Source organism: Nothobranchius furzeri, chromosome 13, assembly GCF_043380555.1.
Source record: "Nothobranchius furzeri strain GRZ-AD chromosome 13, NfurGRZ-RIMD1, whole genome shotgun sequence".
Classification (NCBI taxonomy): domain Eukaryota; kingdom Metazoa; phylum Chordata; class Actinopteri; order Cyprinodontiformes; family Nothobranchiidae; genus Nothobranchius; species Nothobranchius furzeri.
The window spans coordinates 58,383,061-58,399,203 of record NC_091753.1 but is presented as its reverse complement, the minus strand read 5'-3'; the positions used below and the strand labels follow the sequence as shown (position 1 = coordinate 58,399,203).

Below are 16,143 nucleotides of genomic sequence, written 5' to 3'. Positions count from 1 at the left end.
AGAGAAGAAAGAGGAAGGAGAACAAAACAACTCATTAAAATCAAACAAAGAACCAGAGGAAGAGTGAGGAGGACAGAGAGACGGGAGGAGACAGGCTGCTGGTCCTGAGAGGACACGAAACCAGAAACAAAGGAGGGAAAGTTTAAGGCTGAAGCACAACAAATGGTACACGGCCTGCATGTGATGTAGCTCCTTCTAGGGCTCTACAACCCCCCAAGATGCTTTACAACACATCCAGTCATCAACCAACACACACGTTCACGTCCTGGTGGTGATGAGCTACGATGTAGCCACAGCTGCCCTGACAGAGGCGAGGCTGCCGAGCACTGGCACCACCGGTCCCTCTGACCACCACCACCAGCAAGGAGGGGGGGGTCTTGCCCTAGAACACCACGAGTTGCAACAGGCGGGACTCGAACCTGCAACCCTCTGGTGACAGGGCAGGCACACAGGTTCTTATTGTGTTTGGTACAAGACAGAGACGCGGAGTATCTCTGCAACAGTATTCTGATTACATGAAACATTTTTTAGTAACAGTTCTGGTCGGATTACCGTGGCGGGTACTGCCTGTTCAGCGTGACTGCTTAGGGTTTGGGTCAGCGGATGGGGACGCTGGAGACCACTGGTGACAAATCCGTTTTAGAAGGATCTGCACGCTTTTTCTTCTGAGTTTAAATGAGAACAAATACAAAACAAACTATAAAAGCAGGAACCTAACCGTCTGCAGTGATGCGGACGCTGAGCCGATCTGTTGTGGTGAAGAGGGAGCTGAGCCAGAAAGCCAGGCTCTCGATTTACCGGTCGATCTACGTCCCAATCCTCACCTATGGTCATGAGCTTTGGGTAATGACCGAAAGAACGAGATCGCGGATACAAGCGGCCGAATTGAGTTTCCTCCGTAGGGTGGCCGGGCTCAGCCTTAGAGATAGGGTGAGGAGCTCGGACATTGGGGAGGGACTCGGAGTAGAGCCGCTGCTCCTCCGGATCGAAAAGAGTCAGTTGAGGTGGTTTGGGCATCTGGTCAGGATGCCTCCTGGACGCCTCCCTGGGGAGGTGTTTCGGGCATGTCCTGCCGGCAGGAGGCCCCCGGGTCGACCCAGGACACGTTGGAGAGGTTACATCTCCAATCTGGTCCGGGAACACCTTGGGGTCCTGCCGGAGGAGCTGGTGGAGGTGGCCGGGGGGAGGACGGTCTGGAGCTCCCTAGTTGGGATGCTGCCCCCGCGACCCGGACCCGGATAAGCGGAGGAAGACGACGACGACCATTTAGCTACTTATTTACCTGGATGAAAGCCTCTCTGTGAGCGCCTCCACAGCCAGCTGAGCCTGGCCCGCTCACAGAAAATTACTCGACATTTACGATAAATCGGTTTCTGCGTATTTTTCCAGATTGATTATTGCGAAAGCATCTTCTAACTAAAACTTTGAACGGATCAGTGACAATTGTGCCGCTCTAGTCTCAGATTGGGTTTGAGCTGCTGGTGTGTGACTGCAGCTACTCACCAATGACAGGAGCCGCTCCTCTTCAGTATAAAGTCTGACTCCAGGCACGAGCAACGTTAAAAAACAACAGAAATCAAAGTCCAAAGCCAACAGGAGGGAGGCGGAGTACTGAGTTTCCAGGTTGGTGGGGTTTGACGGTTTCTTGTTTGTTATTGGGAGATGGCGTCATCGTCATGGGTAGGATTTAGGTCCACTACTGTTGTTCCTCGGAGGGACGCTCCTCCCATCCCTTCTGTTGATGATGATGGTGGAGAGTTTTTACTAACACCTGGAGAACACCAGGACAGAGTCAGAAAACACTGGAAACAAGCAAGATTACGTCACTGTTCCTCCTGCTGTTACCTTGCCCTGCAGAAGAGGAGGAGGGAGGCAGAGCGAGGATGTTGGCTCCGCCTCCCCCTCCTCCATTGGTCTGCAGGCAGACGTTGGCATGGCGTGCAGCATCCTTCTGCTTGTAGTGGTTACTGTGAAGCTTGTACTTCATTAGGAGGATGAAGATGAAGACGAGCACAGAGGCCACGATGATCCCACCGATGATGATGATCATGGTACCACCAAGGAACTGGAGGCGGTAAAACAGTGAGAAGTTTTTTAGACTTTATGGATGATTTAAACATTTAGAAACACACTTGGTACAACTTAATACGGTAATGTTGTAGAGGTTATTCACCAGCAGCAGGAATGGGACCTACGCATATTAAATGTTTATATGAAACTTTCCAAATGAGCATAAAGTTCCTTTTCATGAGCTCATTAAAACGGTGCATTAAAGCTATTCAGATAAAAAACTATATGTTCATGTTTGTATTTTTAGTTCAGAAAATATTAAACTACTTTGATTTTCCCTGGAAGTATTTTGATGTGAGTGCATTGGTCGGAGACTCTTATTTTGAAGGATGAGCAGTTGGAGAACAGGTGGAACCTCCGACCTCTGACCCTAAAACCCTTTCGAGCTTGTGATTTTCTACTTTAAAGGTACAAACTCTCCTCTATGACCTGTTTTAAAGTGGCCCCCGATATGTTTTCTTATCAAAACATTCATTCTTTACTCAGCGCTGATTTTTCAGCAGTTTGCCACAATTTCCACATTTATTTTTTTGGTAAATTAAAATCTGGCTGTTTAAAAAAAATCACATAATTTAATCTATCAGAGGATGAACCCGCTTTAGGTTTAAAATCTGCTTATTTCACTCAGATTAAAGGAGGAATGTAGAAATGAACGCTTCTGTTTGTCCCGCTGTTGCTGCTGGTCTCCGTGTGCCATCCGACCACGCCCACACACACCTGGTCGCGTATGGAGTGACAGCGTCCGTACTCCGAGTCGGTGGAGAAAGACACGCAGCCCACCAGCTTGGTCCCTGTCAGCGTGGTGATGCCGTCGTCGTACACGGCCAGGACACACAGCTCATAGTCCCGCGACGACGCCAGGTCACTGAGCAGGAAGTACTTGTGATTGGCTGGGATCATCCTGAGGGAGGGAGAGAGAGATTTAAATGATGCTTTCTGACCTCGAAGGGCTGCACTCTTTATTTTTGACTGACTTTATGAACATTTTAAACAGAAAAAACAACACAAAATAAAAGACCCGACCCGACTTCGCTCTACCGGATCCTTGTTGAAAAGAAAACCAGACATAAATCAGGTGAGGGTCAACGCCAAAATCAAAACATAGTATGAACACAAATCTATGAAAGAAACTAAAAAATAAAACAGTCATGTAAAATTATTAACTGGTACACTTTCAAAATAAGACATGACCCTAACCACACGATGAAAGCATCTATCTGATCGTCCCGGATGGACAGGGCTGGACTGGGAGGCCTTTTCTCTGCAGCTTCCATGTTCCCTCATCAACAGCAGATAAAGGACGTATTTGCATCTTCTTCAGCAGAGTATGGTGGACTGTTCCGTTGACCGTCATCCGTAGCGGTGAGTACGCCACGTTGTTCGTCGACCAATAGCATGCAGAGACAGTCTGAAAGACAATCGTAGACCCCGCCCCACGACTGAGCTCTGGCTGTGGGTTGTGGTCAGACTATATATTCACAGTTCAGGCTAGTGGTCTGCAGCTGTTGGAGTCCATCTGGAGAACCTGGTGTGGTTCTGCAGACCTCGGTAGGAACCAGTCTGACCTCTCTGTAAACCTAGGGCTGCTGGTTTAAATCCCAGCAGATCAGATCAGCCCAACCAACCTGCTCCCTTAAAGGAGACATAACATGAAAAACCCACTTTTTTATCCATTAACACAGTGTGTTTCACATTTTAAGTGTCTAAGTGAGGAAAAAGGCTTATATTATTCACTAGAGTTGCTATTTAGATATTTAATAATTAAGTTTCGGGGATATTTGTCCACCCGTTCAGTTTTTCAAATGATCTATTACATCAGAAATTTATGTCGTCACGATAACTACCAAATACGGTCATGGCCCTCAGCTAAACACAGAGCCAATGCGCCATTTTTCGCTAAGATTTTTGTAGTCCTATTGGAAAAATGCAGAATGTCTGGTTATTTTAGCCACACAGCTCAGAACTGTTCCTCGTTTTAAGGAAGGGTGGTGTGGCAGTATTTAAACCCAGGAGCTGATGACACAACTGCTAAAAAAAAAAAAACAGAAGAAAAAAGTAGTGTGTGTGTGTGTGTGTGTGTGTGTGTGACTGCTACAGACAAATGCATGAGGGAGTTAGCAGCCTTGAAACAGCCTGATGAACAACTCTCCCCACATGTTTTAAAAATGTTAATATAATGTTTCTGCTATGCTAAATAATGATTTCTCTATAGAACTACAAAGTTCAACTAGCGGAGGAGAATAAGGTCTGCACTATGGAGGGGGGCGGAGTTTACAGCTCCTTCTCCAGATTTAAAGAGACAGTACCCAAAAACGGCTCGTTCTCAAGACTCTCCTCAGAACAGGGGTAGATGAGGGTCTGTGGAGCAGCAATAATGAGGAAATCAGACCAAAGAACTGCAGCTCCACTGTATTTAGACCCCAACTGAAGGATTTATATGTAAAAAGGAATAACTTAAAAGTATGTTATGTCTCCTTTAAATCTTCACTTCTCGTTATCCTGATGGTCACTTTGAACTTCAGCCATGCGAACGAGTCATTTGGAGATTCTCGTGAACGTTTCCACGAGGCTTGATGATCTTCAGCGAACATTTGTAGTCAGCTTCCTGTTTCAAGGTGCCAATCATGTCTATCTTCATCTCTCAGAAATAAACGGCGACGTCTGTGTTTACGTATTTTTCTTCGTTATATTTTGTCACACTGATGTTTTTGTCAGTCTGGTTTAAAGACCGACATTAAAATCAACAAGCTGCTCCAAAGCGTCTCTTCTCTCTGTTTGGTCCTTCTCCATCCAGGCAGGACTCGTTGGTCCTTGTTGGACTCGTGTTTAACGTGTTTGTGCTGAAATCACTTCTTGTGCCAAACAGAGGAGATGTGACAGTGTTCTGATGAGGAGAGGAGAAGTGTTTTCCAACAGCACAACAGATTAAAGTTGAAGTAGGAAACTGAACTAGAGGGAGTGTAAACGCAGAGGGAACTGAGAGGAGGGAACACAAAATCAAAGGTTACGAGTCCGACTGAGATTGAAGATGAAGAGGAGGCGAACGAGACAGAAAAAAGAAAAGATAACGAGGAAAGAATAAACAAAGGCGACAAAACCGAACACAAGAGATCAAAACAAACGAGCAGGAGGAGGCGACGGAGTCCAAAGAATCAAAATAACAGTTGAGGAGGAAATAAAAGGACAACAGAAGATTTGTTCAGAGACGAAGGAAGACAAACAGCTTTCTCTGATAGAAACAGATAAAGATGCTAAATGTTTCTGGAAGTTGTGTTTTAACAACTGAACTGGATTTCCGAGTCTTAATCCGTCGGAACGATGAAAATCTGATGTAATGAATAAATTCACAACCTGATAATCTGAATCCAGAAGAAGGTGATGTCATCGACTAACGCTGAACAAAGGAGTACTTCTGTTTTCTGGATGTTTCTCTGGTTTCTCCTCCCCAGCTTTCCAACGATTCGTTTCCATCAGTTGTGTGTGTGTGTGTGTGTGTGTGTGTGTGTGTGTAATAATATTTAAAGCCATACTATGCAGCTTTTTCACATTTTGAAATCTTTTTCTATTGCCAGTTTGCACCAAAATGACTCTACAGGGTGAATAAAATGTCACTCTGACCTCACTGTGGCCAGAATACCGCACTTAAAACTTCAGAGTGCGGGTCCGGTCCCTGTTGGAGCGGAAATGCTGGCGCTGCGGTCTGCTTCCAGCACGTTTCCTGCCTGTTTTAGATCACGAGCGCAGCTGATTTGGTTGATTCAGTGATGAAGCTCTCCTGTAGACACTAATGGAGCCCGAGGAGACGTTTCAGCGGTTAGATGACGGTGTTAAAAAGACAAATGTACAGTTTCACTTTTGCTTCACTAATGGAACACTAAGCGGTGCTGAAACAAGCCAAAACGGCGGAGTTTTCCTTTACAAAAGAACAGAAGCAAAAACGGCACAAATCTTACAATAAAAAAAAGGAAAAACATTAAAATCTACAAAAAAATAATAATAATTAACCTTTAAAGGCCTCTCTCTCTCTCTCTCTCTCTCTCTCTCTCTCTCTCTCTCTCTCTCTCTCTCTCTCTCTCTCTCTCTCTCTCTCTCTCTCTCTCTCTCTCTCTCTCTCTCTCTCTCTCTCTCTCTCTCTCTCTCTCTCTCTCTCTCTCTCTCTCTCTCTCTCTCTCTCTCTCTCTCTCTCTCTCTCTCTCTCTCTCTCTCTCTCTCTCTCTCTCTCTCTCTCTCTCTCTCTCTCTCTCTCTCTCTCTGATGAAAGGTGAGATCCTGCACAAACCAGATGTTTTGCTCAGGCTTTGACGACACGTTAAACTTTGATTTTTCTCTGAATTCCTCAGAAACCTCAAACCGCCTCAAGACTTTTACTTTTATTCCTGCATCACTTATTGCACTTAAGAGGACGTTTGCGTCCCTCATTCAGCCTGTTGTGAACTCTTAGGGGTGCTGGGATATTTATTTCCCCGTTCTTTTATTTATGGGTCGTTATCCCTTTGAGTTTGATGGGGTGTATTCGCGCTGCAGCCCAGATTACCTCTCTAAAGCAAAAGACCAAAGGTGACAGATCATCTGCTGCTGTGGCCCCCAGACTCTGGAACTCTCTCCCCCTGAGCCTGAGATCAGTGGACTCAGTGGTCTCCTTTAAAAAGCAGCTGAAGACTCACTTGTTCAAGCTGGCTTTTGTATGACCTTCTTCACCTCTCTCTCTTTATTCTGCTCTCCCCACCTATTCCACCTTCCTCAGGATCCACTGGTTTCCCTCTTTCCTGTTCACTCTCTCTCTTTCTCAACATTTTTATCACAATTATCTATTTTTTGCTAATTTTAAATATATATTTAACCATTTTCTAAATTCTTTTTTTTTATTTTTACATTTTTTGTTTTTGTGAAGCGCCTCGTGATTTCTATCTTGAGAGGCGCTATAGAAATGATGTTTTCTTCTTCTTCTTCTCTCCCAGAGGAAGGATAACGTTGATTTAAGCTGACTGACGGACGCATGTCTCGTCGCAGCACGTGTGAAAGTTAAAACCACAGAAATGGGCTCCAGGTCCTAAAGCGTTGCGTCTTATCCCCGCAGTGTTGTACAGAAACTACCGGAATCCCGTCAGCATTGTTTTTTTCTGCTGACATGTCTGCGCACCGTCATGAACGGGATGAGAACGGACCTTTCCAACATGCTGAGCAAACATAACCTCGTCCATCACAGAGGTATCAGTGTCTGTTAAAAACATCTGAATGTCAGCTCTTTCACTTCCTTCCTCTGGACGGCAGATTTTACCTTCTTAAATAAGTTATGCTGCTGGTCAAAAGCTTTTAACGTCTGAGTGGAATAAACACGGACACCAGACAAAAGACTGTTAAAGTGCTAAAATAACAACAGTAGGGCTCATAAGTATCAAGTTGTTACCCACAATGCACTGCACAGGTCGACCAGTCTATTGACGTCATAAACAGCGTGTGCAGGATGACTGACAGAGCAACGTGTGGAAATGTTGCTTGGAATCAAACCCGAGCAAATGTCGATTCAAAACGAGATTTCCATCAATCAAGCGGAAACAAACACAACTGAAAGCAAATTATGATGCTGTCCTGCGTCTAATTTAGGCTCATCAGCGTTTGTCTGATCAGGGTGGACGTAAAACACTCGTCTATTATTAGAATAATCCCAACCACAGAGTCACATCTGTACTTCCTGCCCAGGACTGCAGAGTACTTCCTGTCCAGGACTGCAGAGTACTTCCTGTCCAGGACTGCAGAGTGCTTCCTGTCCAGGACTGCAGAGTACTTCTTGTCCAGGACTGCAGAGTACTTCCTGTCCAGGACTGCAGAGTACTTCCTGTCCAGGACTGCAGAGCTCGGACTGAAGACGTTTCAGAAACATACGTTTAAACAAAAAGAAGCTGCTCCCTCATCTGTTTCACTTATGGATGTGTGTATGTGTGTGTGTGTGTGTGTTAGTTATCAATTATTCATCTGCCAGGTAGTGCACAGCGGAGCTCCTATTCACTGACATTAGAGCAGAGGTTAGGAGATGAAGAATGCAATAATAAAGAACACCCTGACCCCTCCAGGCACTGTGTGTGTGTGTGTGTGTGTGTGTGTGTGTGTGTGTGTGTGTGTGTGTGTGTGTGTGTGTGTGTGTGTGTGTAGCCATGTTTGTGCAGATGTCTGTGACTGGAATAAAAAAAGAGAAGACACACTGGCTTAACGAAATCACTCCAGCCCAGTGGCGATTATCCTCCTGGTCAGAGGTGGTCAGCCACTTCAGTGAGGTCATGCAGATCCTTGGTTGGATTAAAAGCTTTGAAGAGGTGAACGGATGCACCAGAATCATCAGTGTGTTAGAAATGTATCGAGAATCAGTGTGAATGCATGAAGCCATCAAAGCTTCAATAATCAAATTCAGTACATGTGCAACAGTTTTAGGCAGGTGTGGAGAAATGCTCTCAATCACACGTCAACAGCACCTGGTGTGGCCACCCTCTCCCTCCCCAACAGCATCAGTTCTTCCAGCTCCAGCTGTTGAAGGAACTGGGCTGGAGGTTGCTCCAAACATCCTGGAGAACCAACTACAGATCTTCTGTGGATGCAGACTTCCTCACATCCTTCTACCTCAATGTGACCCCAGACACACTCCATGATGCTGAGATCAGGACTCTGTGGGAGCCAGACCACCACTTCCTGGTCTTCTGGTTCTTCTTCATGATGAAGATAGTCCCGAATGACTTCGGCCGGGTGTTTGGGCTCACTCACTTAGCATTTTGTGCATTGATCATGTTTTCACACCTGCCTAAAACTTTTGCACAGTGGTGTATATCTAATCTGTCGGTTTATTCGGCCTCGTTCTCCGTTTGGTCTTTTAAACGTAAGTTAGGTAAGACTGAAGTGAAGCTCAGGAGAACCCGTTACTGCGCTTTTAGCAACCTGCAGGTTTCAAACATTCACCTTTCTAACACTTTCTCATTGGAATTAGTGATTTGATGAAGAAAAGAAAAGATGTGCAGGTGAGTGGGCGGGGCTTACAGCCTGACATCCTGAGGGCTCAGACCACAGTTCAGTTCAATTCAGTTTATTTATACAGCGCCCAATCAGGACCAGAGTCGTCCTTCACACAGTAAACAGGTCAGGTGATCGAGCCAATCAGTAACAACTTTCCTATATACGGAACCCAACAGGTCGCATCGAGTCACTGACTAGCGTCAGAGTCTTTACAGCAATCCTCATACTAAGCAAGCATGCAGCGAGACAAACAACATGGCGGCTAAAGAACGGTGCAGGGACTCTTTTTCTAACGGATTTTGTCAACGGTTAGGTCACTTTTGGCTCCGCCCCCCCAAATAAACAAATAAAAGTGAAGACACCAACAGCAAACAGTGAAGACAACAAACTGATTTGTGTTTTTGTTTGATGTAAGAGAGCCCGCAGAACCAGAGATGATGAACAGAGTTTTGTTTTCCTTTCTCCTCTGACACCAGCTGGTCTGAAGCTTCAGCCGAGGAGAACGACCCGTCGTGGTTCTTCTTCACAGCGAAGCTTCAAACTTCACGTGGCTGCCGCCTTGGGCCGAGAACACGTTAGAGTCCAGAATGATAAAGTTTGACAGGTCTAAGATAAGTGCCGTTTAAACACGTCGGAATAGCGGTGTGCATCTTTTAAAAGTTTTGAATATTGCCGGGGTCAAGATGATGGACGTTACGAGGCTTTAGCGTGAAGAAACGAGCGCGGGAGGAGGCTCTTTATCTCCTCGGGGCAGCTTTGTGAATAATGCACTGGCCACAACCCAAATGCAATACAGCCACTTTAAATTTATCACAAGGCGTGACACGACACCCAAGCCATTGTGTGATTTTTTACCGGCCACTCGGTGTTCAGACTCGGTTTGCATGCGGTGCCTGAGCGCCTCCATTCATTCTGAGCTCCATTATTAATTGACACAAAAGAGAATCGGCTCTGCCGTTGGACACAGGAACATGTTTCTTACTTTCATGGGAGGAAAAGTTGTGGGTTTCATCGGTTCACTGGCCCAGCGACACATTCTGAGGAACAAACTCTGCAGTTGTTTCTAGAAAACCGAGACTTCGCTGCGTCTTTATGATTAAAATGGCTGCTGCTCACTTTTGTTTCTGCAGCCACATGAACAATGGCTGCTTTGGCTTCATTTGTTCAGCTGCTGGTCACTAACGTTCAGCTGATCGCTGCAACAAGCTGCTCACTTGTTTACAAAGACGGAACGTAGAAAAGGAGAGAAAAGTGTTTTCTGCCACCAAGAAGATAAAAAGTAGTAGATATACAGTAGGTGGTCAAGTTGGAGTACTGCAGGCGAGTCCACTCTGAGTGGCTGTTTCCTGCTATGGACCAGCACCAGAGGACTCTAGATGACGAGTGAAGGTGAGTCAGACACAGGAAGGTGATAAGTAGGTCAATACATTTTACTGTAATTGTTGGCATTGATAAAAGTAGCTTGAGATCATTTTAGAGCCAACTATTTGCTTCTAATTTACCGTTAGCACGGTTATTTCCCCGTTCTTTTATTTGTGGGTCGTTATTCCTTTGAGTTTGATGGGGTGTATTAGCGCTGTAGCCCAGATTATCTCTCTAAAGCAAAAGGTCAAAGGTGACAGATCATCTGCTGCTGTGGCCCCCAGACTCTGGACCTCTCTCCCCCTGAGCCTGAGATCAGTGGACTCAGTGGTCTCCTTTAAAAAGCAGCTGAAGACTCACTTGTTCAAGCTGGCTTTTGTATGACGTTCTTCACCTCTCTCTCTTTATTCTGCTCTCCCCACCTATTCCACCTTCCTCAGGATCCACTGGTTTCCCTCTTTCCTGTTCACTCTCTCTCTTTCTAAACATTTTTTAATCACAATTGTCAATTTTTGCTCATTTTAAATATATTTTTAAAGGGACTATACGGACTTTTGAATTTTTATGCTCGCGATTGCCCCCTCAGGCCAAAAGCGTAACGGCAGCTTCAATAGTAGACTCGTGCACGAGGCGCGCATGGTGTACGTGCACACTCCTTAACGAAAATAACAGCTGAGATAGTCCCGTGTGTGTGTGTGTGTGTGTGTGTGTGTGTGTGTGTGTGTGTGTGTGTGTGTGTGGTCCGGAGGACAGACAGGAGAATGTGCAGCTAATTAATTAAATAATGTGGTTCTGTACCTTTCTCTTCAGCACAGCCGACAAAGGTTTATGATGGGTCAGTCCTCCTGCATGCTCAGATCATTCCCTTCCCTTGCTTGAAAAATTGTTCCAAAATGAAAGTTGAACCCACATCTTTTTTATCTGTGAATTCAATGCCGTTCGGCAAGTCTCAAATAAAAATCTTACTGTAAAAATATACCATTAATGTAAAAAAGAAACTCTAAATAAACTATGTTCACATCCAGAATCAAACCCGGGTCTTCTGCATGAGAGTCCAACATCGCACTAGGTGAGCTACACTCTAGTAACATTCCCAGTATCTGTAACATTTATATCCTTGATGACAGCTGAAACAACGTGAAACCAAAGAACGGTTCGGAGTGAAAATGGCTATTTTGTTGCTAATTAGCAGGAAACATCTAGAAGAAAGTTCTACAGAAAGTAGCTAAGGGTCCTCAGAAATGTAGCTAGCTTTGTCACTAGGCGTTAGGAACAGCGACAAAGTGGCACTGCCTCTCTCTCTGCTGCTAAAGCTACGGATAGCAAATGCTACGGGCGATGCCTGAGCGTGAACGCGCATGAAGCAGCCTGCTCGACCCGAGCATCTCTCTTTTTCTGTGATTTTACAGAAAAACAGGCAATCACAGTAAAAATGCCAGGGCTCATTCTACAGGACCAGGGCATTGCAGGAGAATGTATGAAGAAGACATTTATTATTTCTATACATGTTTTGGCTGTCAAACTTCCTTATAGTCCCTTTAACAATTTTCTAAGTTCTTTTTTATATTTAAACATTTTTTGTTTTTGTGAAGCACCTTGTGATTTCTATCTTGAGTTGCTCAATAGTAGCCGCTAGCCTTCTTTACCTGATGAGAATAAAACAACTAGATGCTGCGGCTTCTCGTGGGTACAAGAAATGACTTCTGGGTCGCTCCTGTTTACCTGATGTACCTTTAAATTTATAACCTGCTGCCAAAATGCAAAAAAACACAATGATGTTTTTGCCCTGTGACCGACAGACCGACTGACGCAGTAAAGTCTCCTTGGCACCAAATCAACAAAAGAAGATTAAAGAGCTTCCTGATAATCCAGTAACCCCTGAAAAATGCCATCCACTCTTCGACCCCACATGCTTTAACATATCAATCACAGCAGGAACCAATGAAACCTTTTAAATTAATCACCTACAATCACCAATTACTGCCTGAGGTAACTCAGGTCCTGAGAAGCTGATTCCACAGATTTTCTATGGAATGAGTTTTCCCTACATATGAGACACAAGGTTGTCAGAATATTGATGTAGAAAGAGGGATGAGGAGAAAGAGAAGACGAGATCTTTGTGTGCAAATGAAGCGAGAGCCGGATGAAATGCACAAAGCCAGCCTCCGCATTCTCAGAACTAAAAAATATGAGCTGGCTTTACAAAAACGCTTCAGATCATCTAAATATGAAACAGACAAACTCTAACATAACTCCACATGATATTAATAATGCAAAACAAAAGAGTTTCTTCTCACTTCCTGATCTGTTTAAGCATTTTTAGTCAAATTTGAATGTTTGGACACACGAAAAGGAAAGTTATAGTGACTCAGAGGGATGACTACAGCTGGAATCACTGGTAGAAGGTCAGAGGTCATGCTGGTTGGACACTATAGGCATGCTTACATTTTTGGATCTTCAGGGTCATTTCTAAGACGGATAAATTGACCAGGAGACACGATGTCCCGGTCCTCTGTTGCGTCTCCACACAGATTCAACCCTTTCAGGACTTTGCAGACGTCAGAATATCATGGCTGCTTTGGCAGTGAGTGATGTCACTGATCAGCACCAAAAAGCGACCACAGTAACATTAAAGCGTTTATTCTGTTGAAGTATGACAGTTCAATTCATTAGGAGGACCGGCTGTGTGATGTAAAATGGGGCGTTCGATGACCAGAAGCAGCGTCGGGTTTTTTTGGCGCTCTATGAGACGACAAAGCCCCGTGAATCATGGGGAGATTCTCTGAGCACGATGGGAGTTCAATAACGGCACCTTTAGCGCTTCTGCTTCCATTCTGCTTCACAAGTAACTCTTCTAATTTTACTAATGCTGGTTGTTTTGGATGACGTCTGCTGATGTCATTTGCTGCTGGGTTCCGACTATCGTTACGGTCCACACCCCTCAGCGGCAGCTCGGCGCATCTCTGATCGCAGCGGCGCCTGTCTGCTGCTGCTTGTGGAGCTCTCGGAGACCTCTGTGGTCCACCCGGTTTTACCCAGCGGTCAGCCCGGCGTCTCTCTGACTCAGAAGCTCCGGTGTTTTGCACAGTTAACTCCGGTTGTAGCTACGTAGCTACCTCCGTTAGCTTAGCTCCCACCTCCACATTAGCTTTGGGTTAGCTTGTGGCTACATCGCTTCAGTTCACGGGTGTTGTCATTTGATCCCAGCCTTACAGCCTCACCCTAAGCCCCTCCTCTCTTCCCTTTTTTGGAATTGTCTGGGCTTGACGGAACCTGTGACACGGTCAAAATGGCGGTGGTGGCCACCTCCCATTTTGGCACACAAACTTATAATTGGAGCCTATGGACACGAATTGTCCAGTATATATGTGGATGGTTGATGCAGGTTTCAGCCCCCTCCTTGTTGGCTCTTTCATATTTTCTGTGCGACCCGGAACCTGAATCCTCCTACAAGCACACCAGATGTTGGAGCTCGCCATTCGTTTGATCAGGTTTGTGTACAGGCCTTGAACGGTTTAGACATTTCCAGATGCCTTTTGGGAGTCTGGTTTCCTACAGCTCATGCCTAACCCCTCTCTTAAACCTCTCCTTGGTATGCCACCAAGTGTTCCTCCCTCTCACCTACTCACCCACAGCTCTGCCCTGCTGGATTCTCATCTACAACTGAGGATTCAAGTCAAGGGTTAATTATATCTTCACCGTTCTCAAGCTCCTTTTTCCTTTTCGGTCCTCCGTTTGCCACCCATTATCCCATCTGCAGGATCTACGACGTTCCAGGGCAATTACCACCTCACAAGATTCCTTAGTATTCTTCCATCGTTTAGTCGCTGATGTCTCCGTATTTTTCTGTTAGATGTTTGTAGCAGTATAGTTTATCTCCCATCCACTGCACTTGTTCGTGCTAACCTGTTCCGCATTTTGGTATCAGCTTTGGTCCGGCCTGACATCTGTAACTCCGTCTAGTAGACGTGAAATTAAAGACGAGATCATAGCTTTGATCCAAGGAAAAGAAGAGCAGAGTGTAACTGCGGTAACGAAGGAGCCGAGCCGTCAAGGAGAGACAGTCTGGACATGTCCTGTCAGAAGGAGACCCCTAGGCTGATGTCCGTGACCAGAAGTTCAGCCTTCGAAGCTGCGCTACGGCGTTGAGCCCAGACCACACGGCGTGTTTCGGCTTGCACAGGACTGCTCATGACACGCGGAGAACTCTAGTGAGGCGGCTCGCTGTTCAGCCCAAGGTTTCGGTGACCCACCTGACGTATCGGGTGTTGTAGCGCGTTGCAGGATGAGATAGCTAGGTGTTTAGACTAAATATGAATGAAAATGACTGAAAATTAAATAGTAGAGTTTCATTCATTAAATGAGAAAGGAAAATGACGAGAGTCTCGTGACTCCCAATCTTTCACCCTCCTCGGCCTCCTCGTCAAGCCTTCAGCCTTCATGCAGCACACCTGGTCCCCTCATCCAGCTCCAGCCAAGCCCTGTTTCCCTGGCAACCACAATCAACTTCATTCATCTCACCTGTTCCTGTAATCAGCTCATCCCACACACCTGCTCCCTCTGCTATTTAACCCTTTGATGCATGAATTATGAAATCTTCAACCATGATTTTTTAAACAATTTTTTTCATTCATCTTTAGGTGTGAATGAAACAAATTTCAACAAATAATTTTGTAACATTTTGTTAATTTACAAATAATTTATTACATGTCCACCTCAGTGGACAGCGTGCATTCTGAACATGAAATATGTTGGCTTGACTTGCTGAAGCTCAAATGGAGAGGCTCACATGCAATAAAGTCTTCAACATCTGTGCTTAATAGCAAAAATAAATAAATAACAATTTTGAGTACCTGTCCACTGTAGTGACCATTATGCATCAAAGGGTTAACTCCCAGCCTGCTCCCCAACCGGTGCCAGATTACTGAACGCTCCTTGCTAGTAAATCTTCCAGCCTTGCACCTTGCCTGATCTCACCCCGGCTTTCCACAGGAGCCGTCAGCAGCACGTCTTGCTCGCGTAAGCTGCTGCTTGGCCCTTCCCACGAGACGCGAAGCAGCAGGGGAGCAGCTGTCACCGACAGAGCACGAAGTCACACGAGTGACTTCGTCAGTAAACACAACAACAAGCAGGAGAAAACTACAACATGGCTCCAAAAGGTTTGTGTTTTATGTTCTGTCCGTTTGGACCTGAAAAACAAAGGAGACCGCTAGCTAGGTGATAACTTCTCACGGGGCCGCACAGTTAGTAACTTTTTTAAAAGTAAAGCAACCGGAAGGCAGTACGTTTCTTTATTCTGAAAATCTCGGGAGCTTCTGTCCGTTTCTGCGTCCGATTTCCTGTCTTTCCTTCCCCAAAAATGTCGAACTTGACCCGTTTCAGAGGCGTCGCGCGTAGAAAATAGAACCGGCGCGTAAGGGCCGCGACATGCTGCTCCTGAGACGCGGCCGACTCGCGCTGCTGACGGCTCCGGTGGAAAGCCGGGGTCAGCCTCCGGACCTCGTTTTCACTCCTGACCCCTGCCTTGAACTCTGCCTGCCACCACGACCCTCACCTGTCTGCTACCTCGTCTCCAGCCTGTTCCCTGAACCTGCTTGTCCGGTCTGGTTTTTGACTCACGCCTCCTCTCCGACTCTGTCTCCAGCCTCGCGCTCCTCTGGTAACTCCACATCTGATAAAGACTTTTTCTTTAACTTTTACTGTGTCTGGCGT

The 16,143-nt window shown here is 45.7% G+C and overlaps 1 protein-coding gene across 1 annotated transcript in view; it reads right to left on the bottom strand.

Moving 5' to 3' along the window:
* The window catches only part of si:cabz01090165.1 (leucine-rich repeat and fibronectin type III domain-containing protein 1-like protein), a gene marked incomplete in the record, with an annotated part of 417,649 nt that overhangs the window by 13,794 nt on the left and 387,712 nt on the right, over positions 1-16,143 (bottom strand). Inside the window, 3 exon segments of the mRNA XM_070543681.1 lie at positions 1,504-1,771; positions 1,846-2,065; positions 2,788-2,971. Of these exon segments, the coding sequence (XP_070399782.1) occupies positions 1,653-1,771; positions 1,846-2,065; positions 2,788-2,971 (523 nt within the window).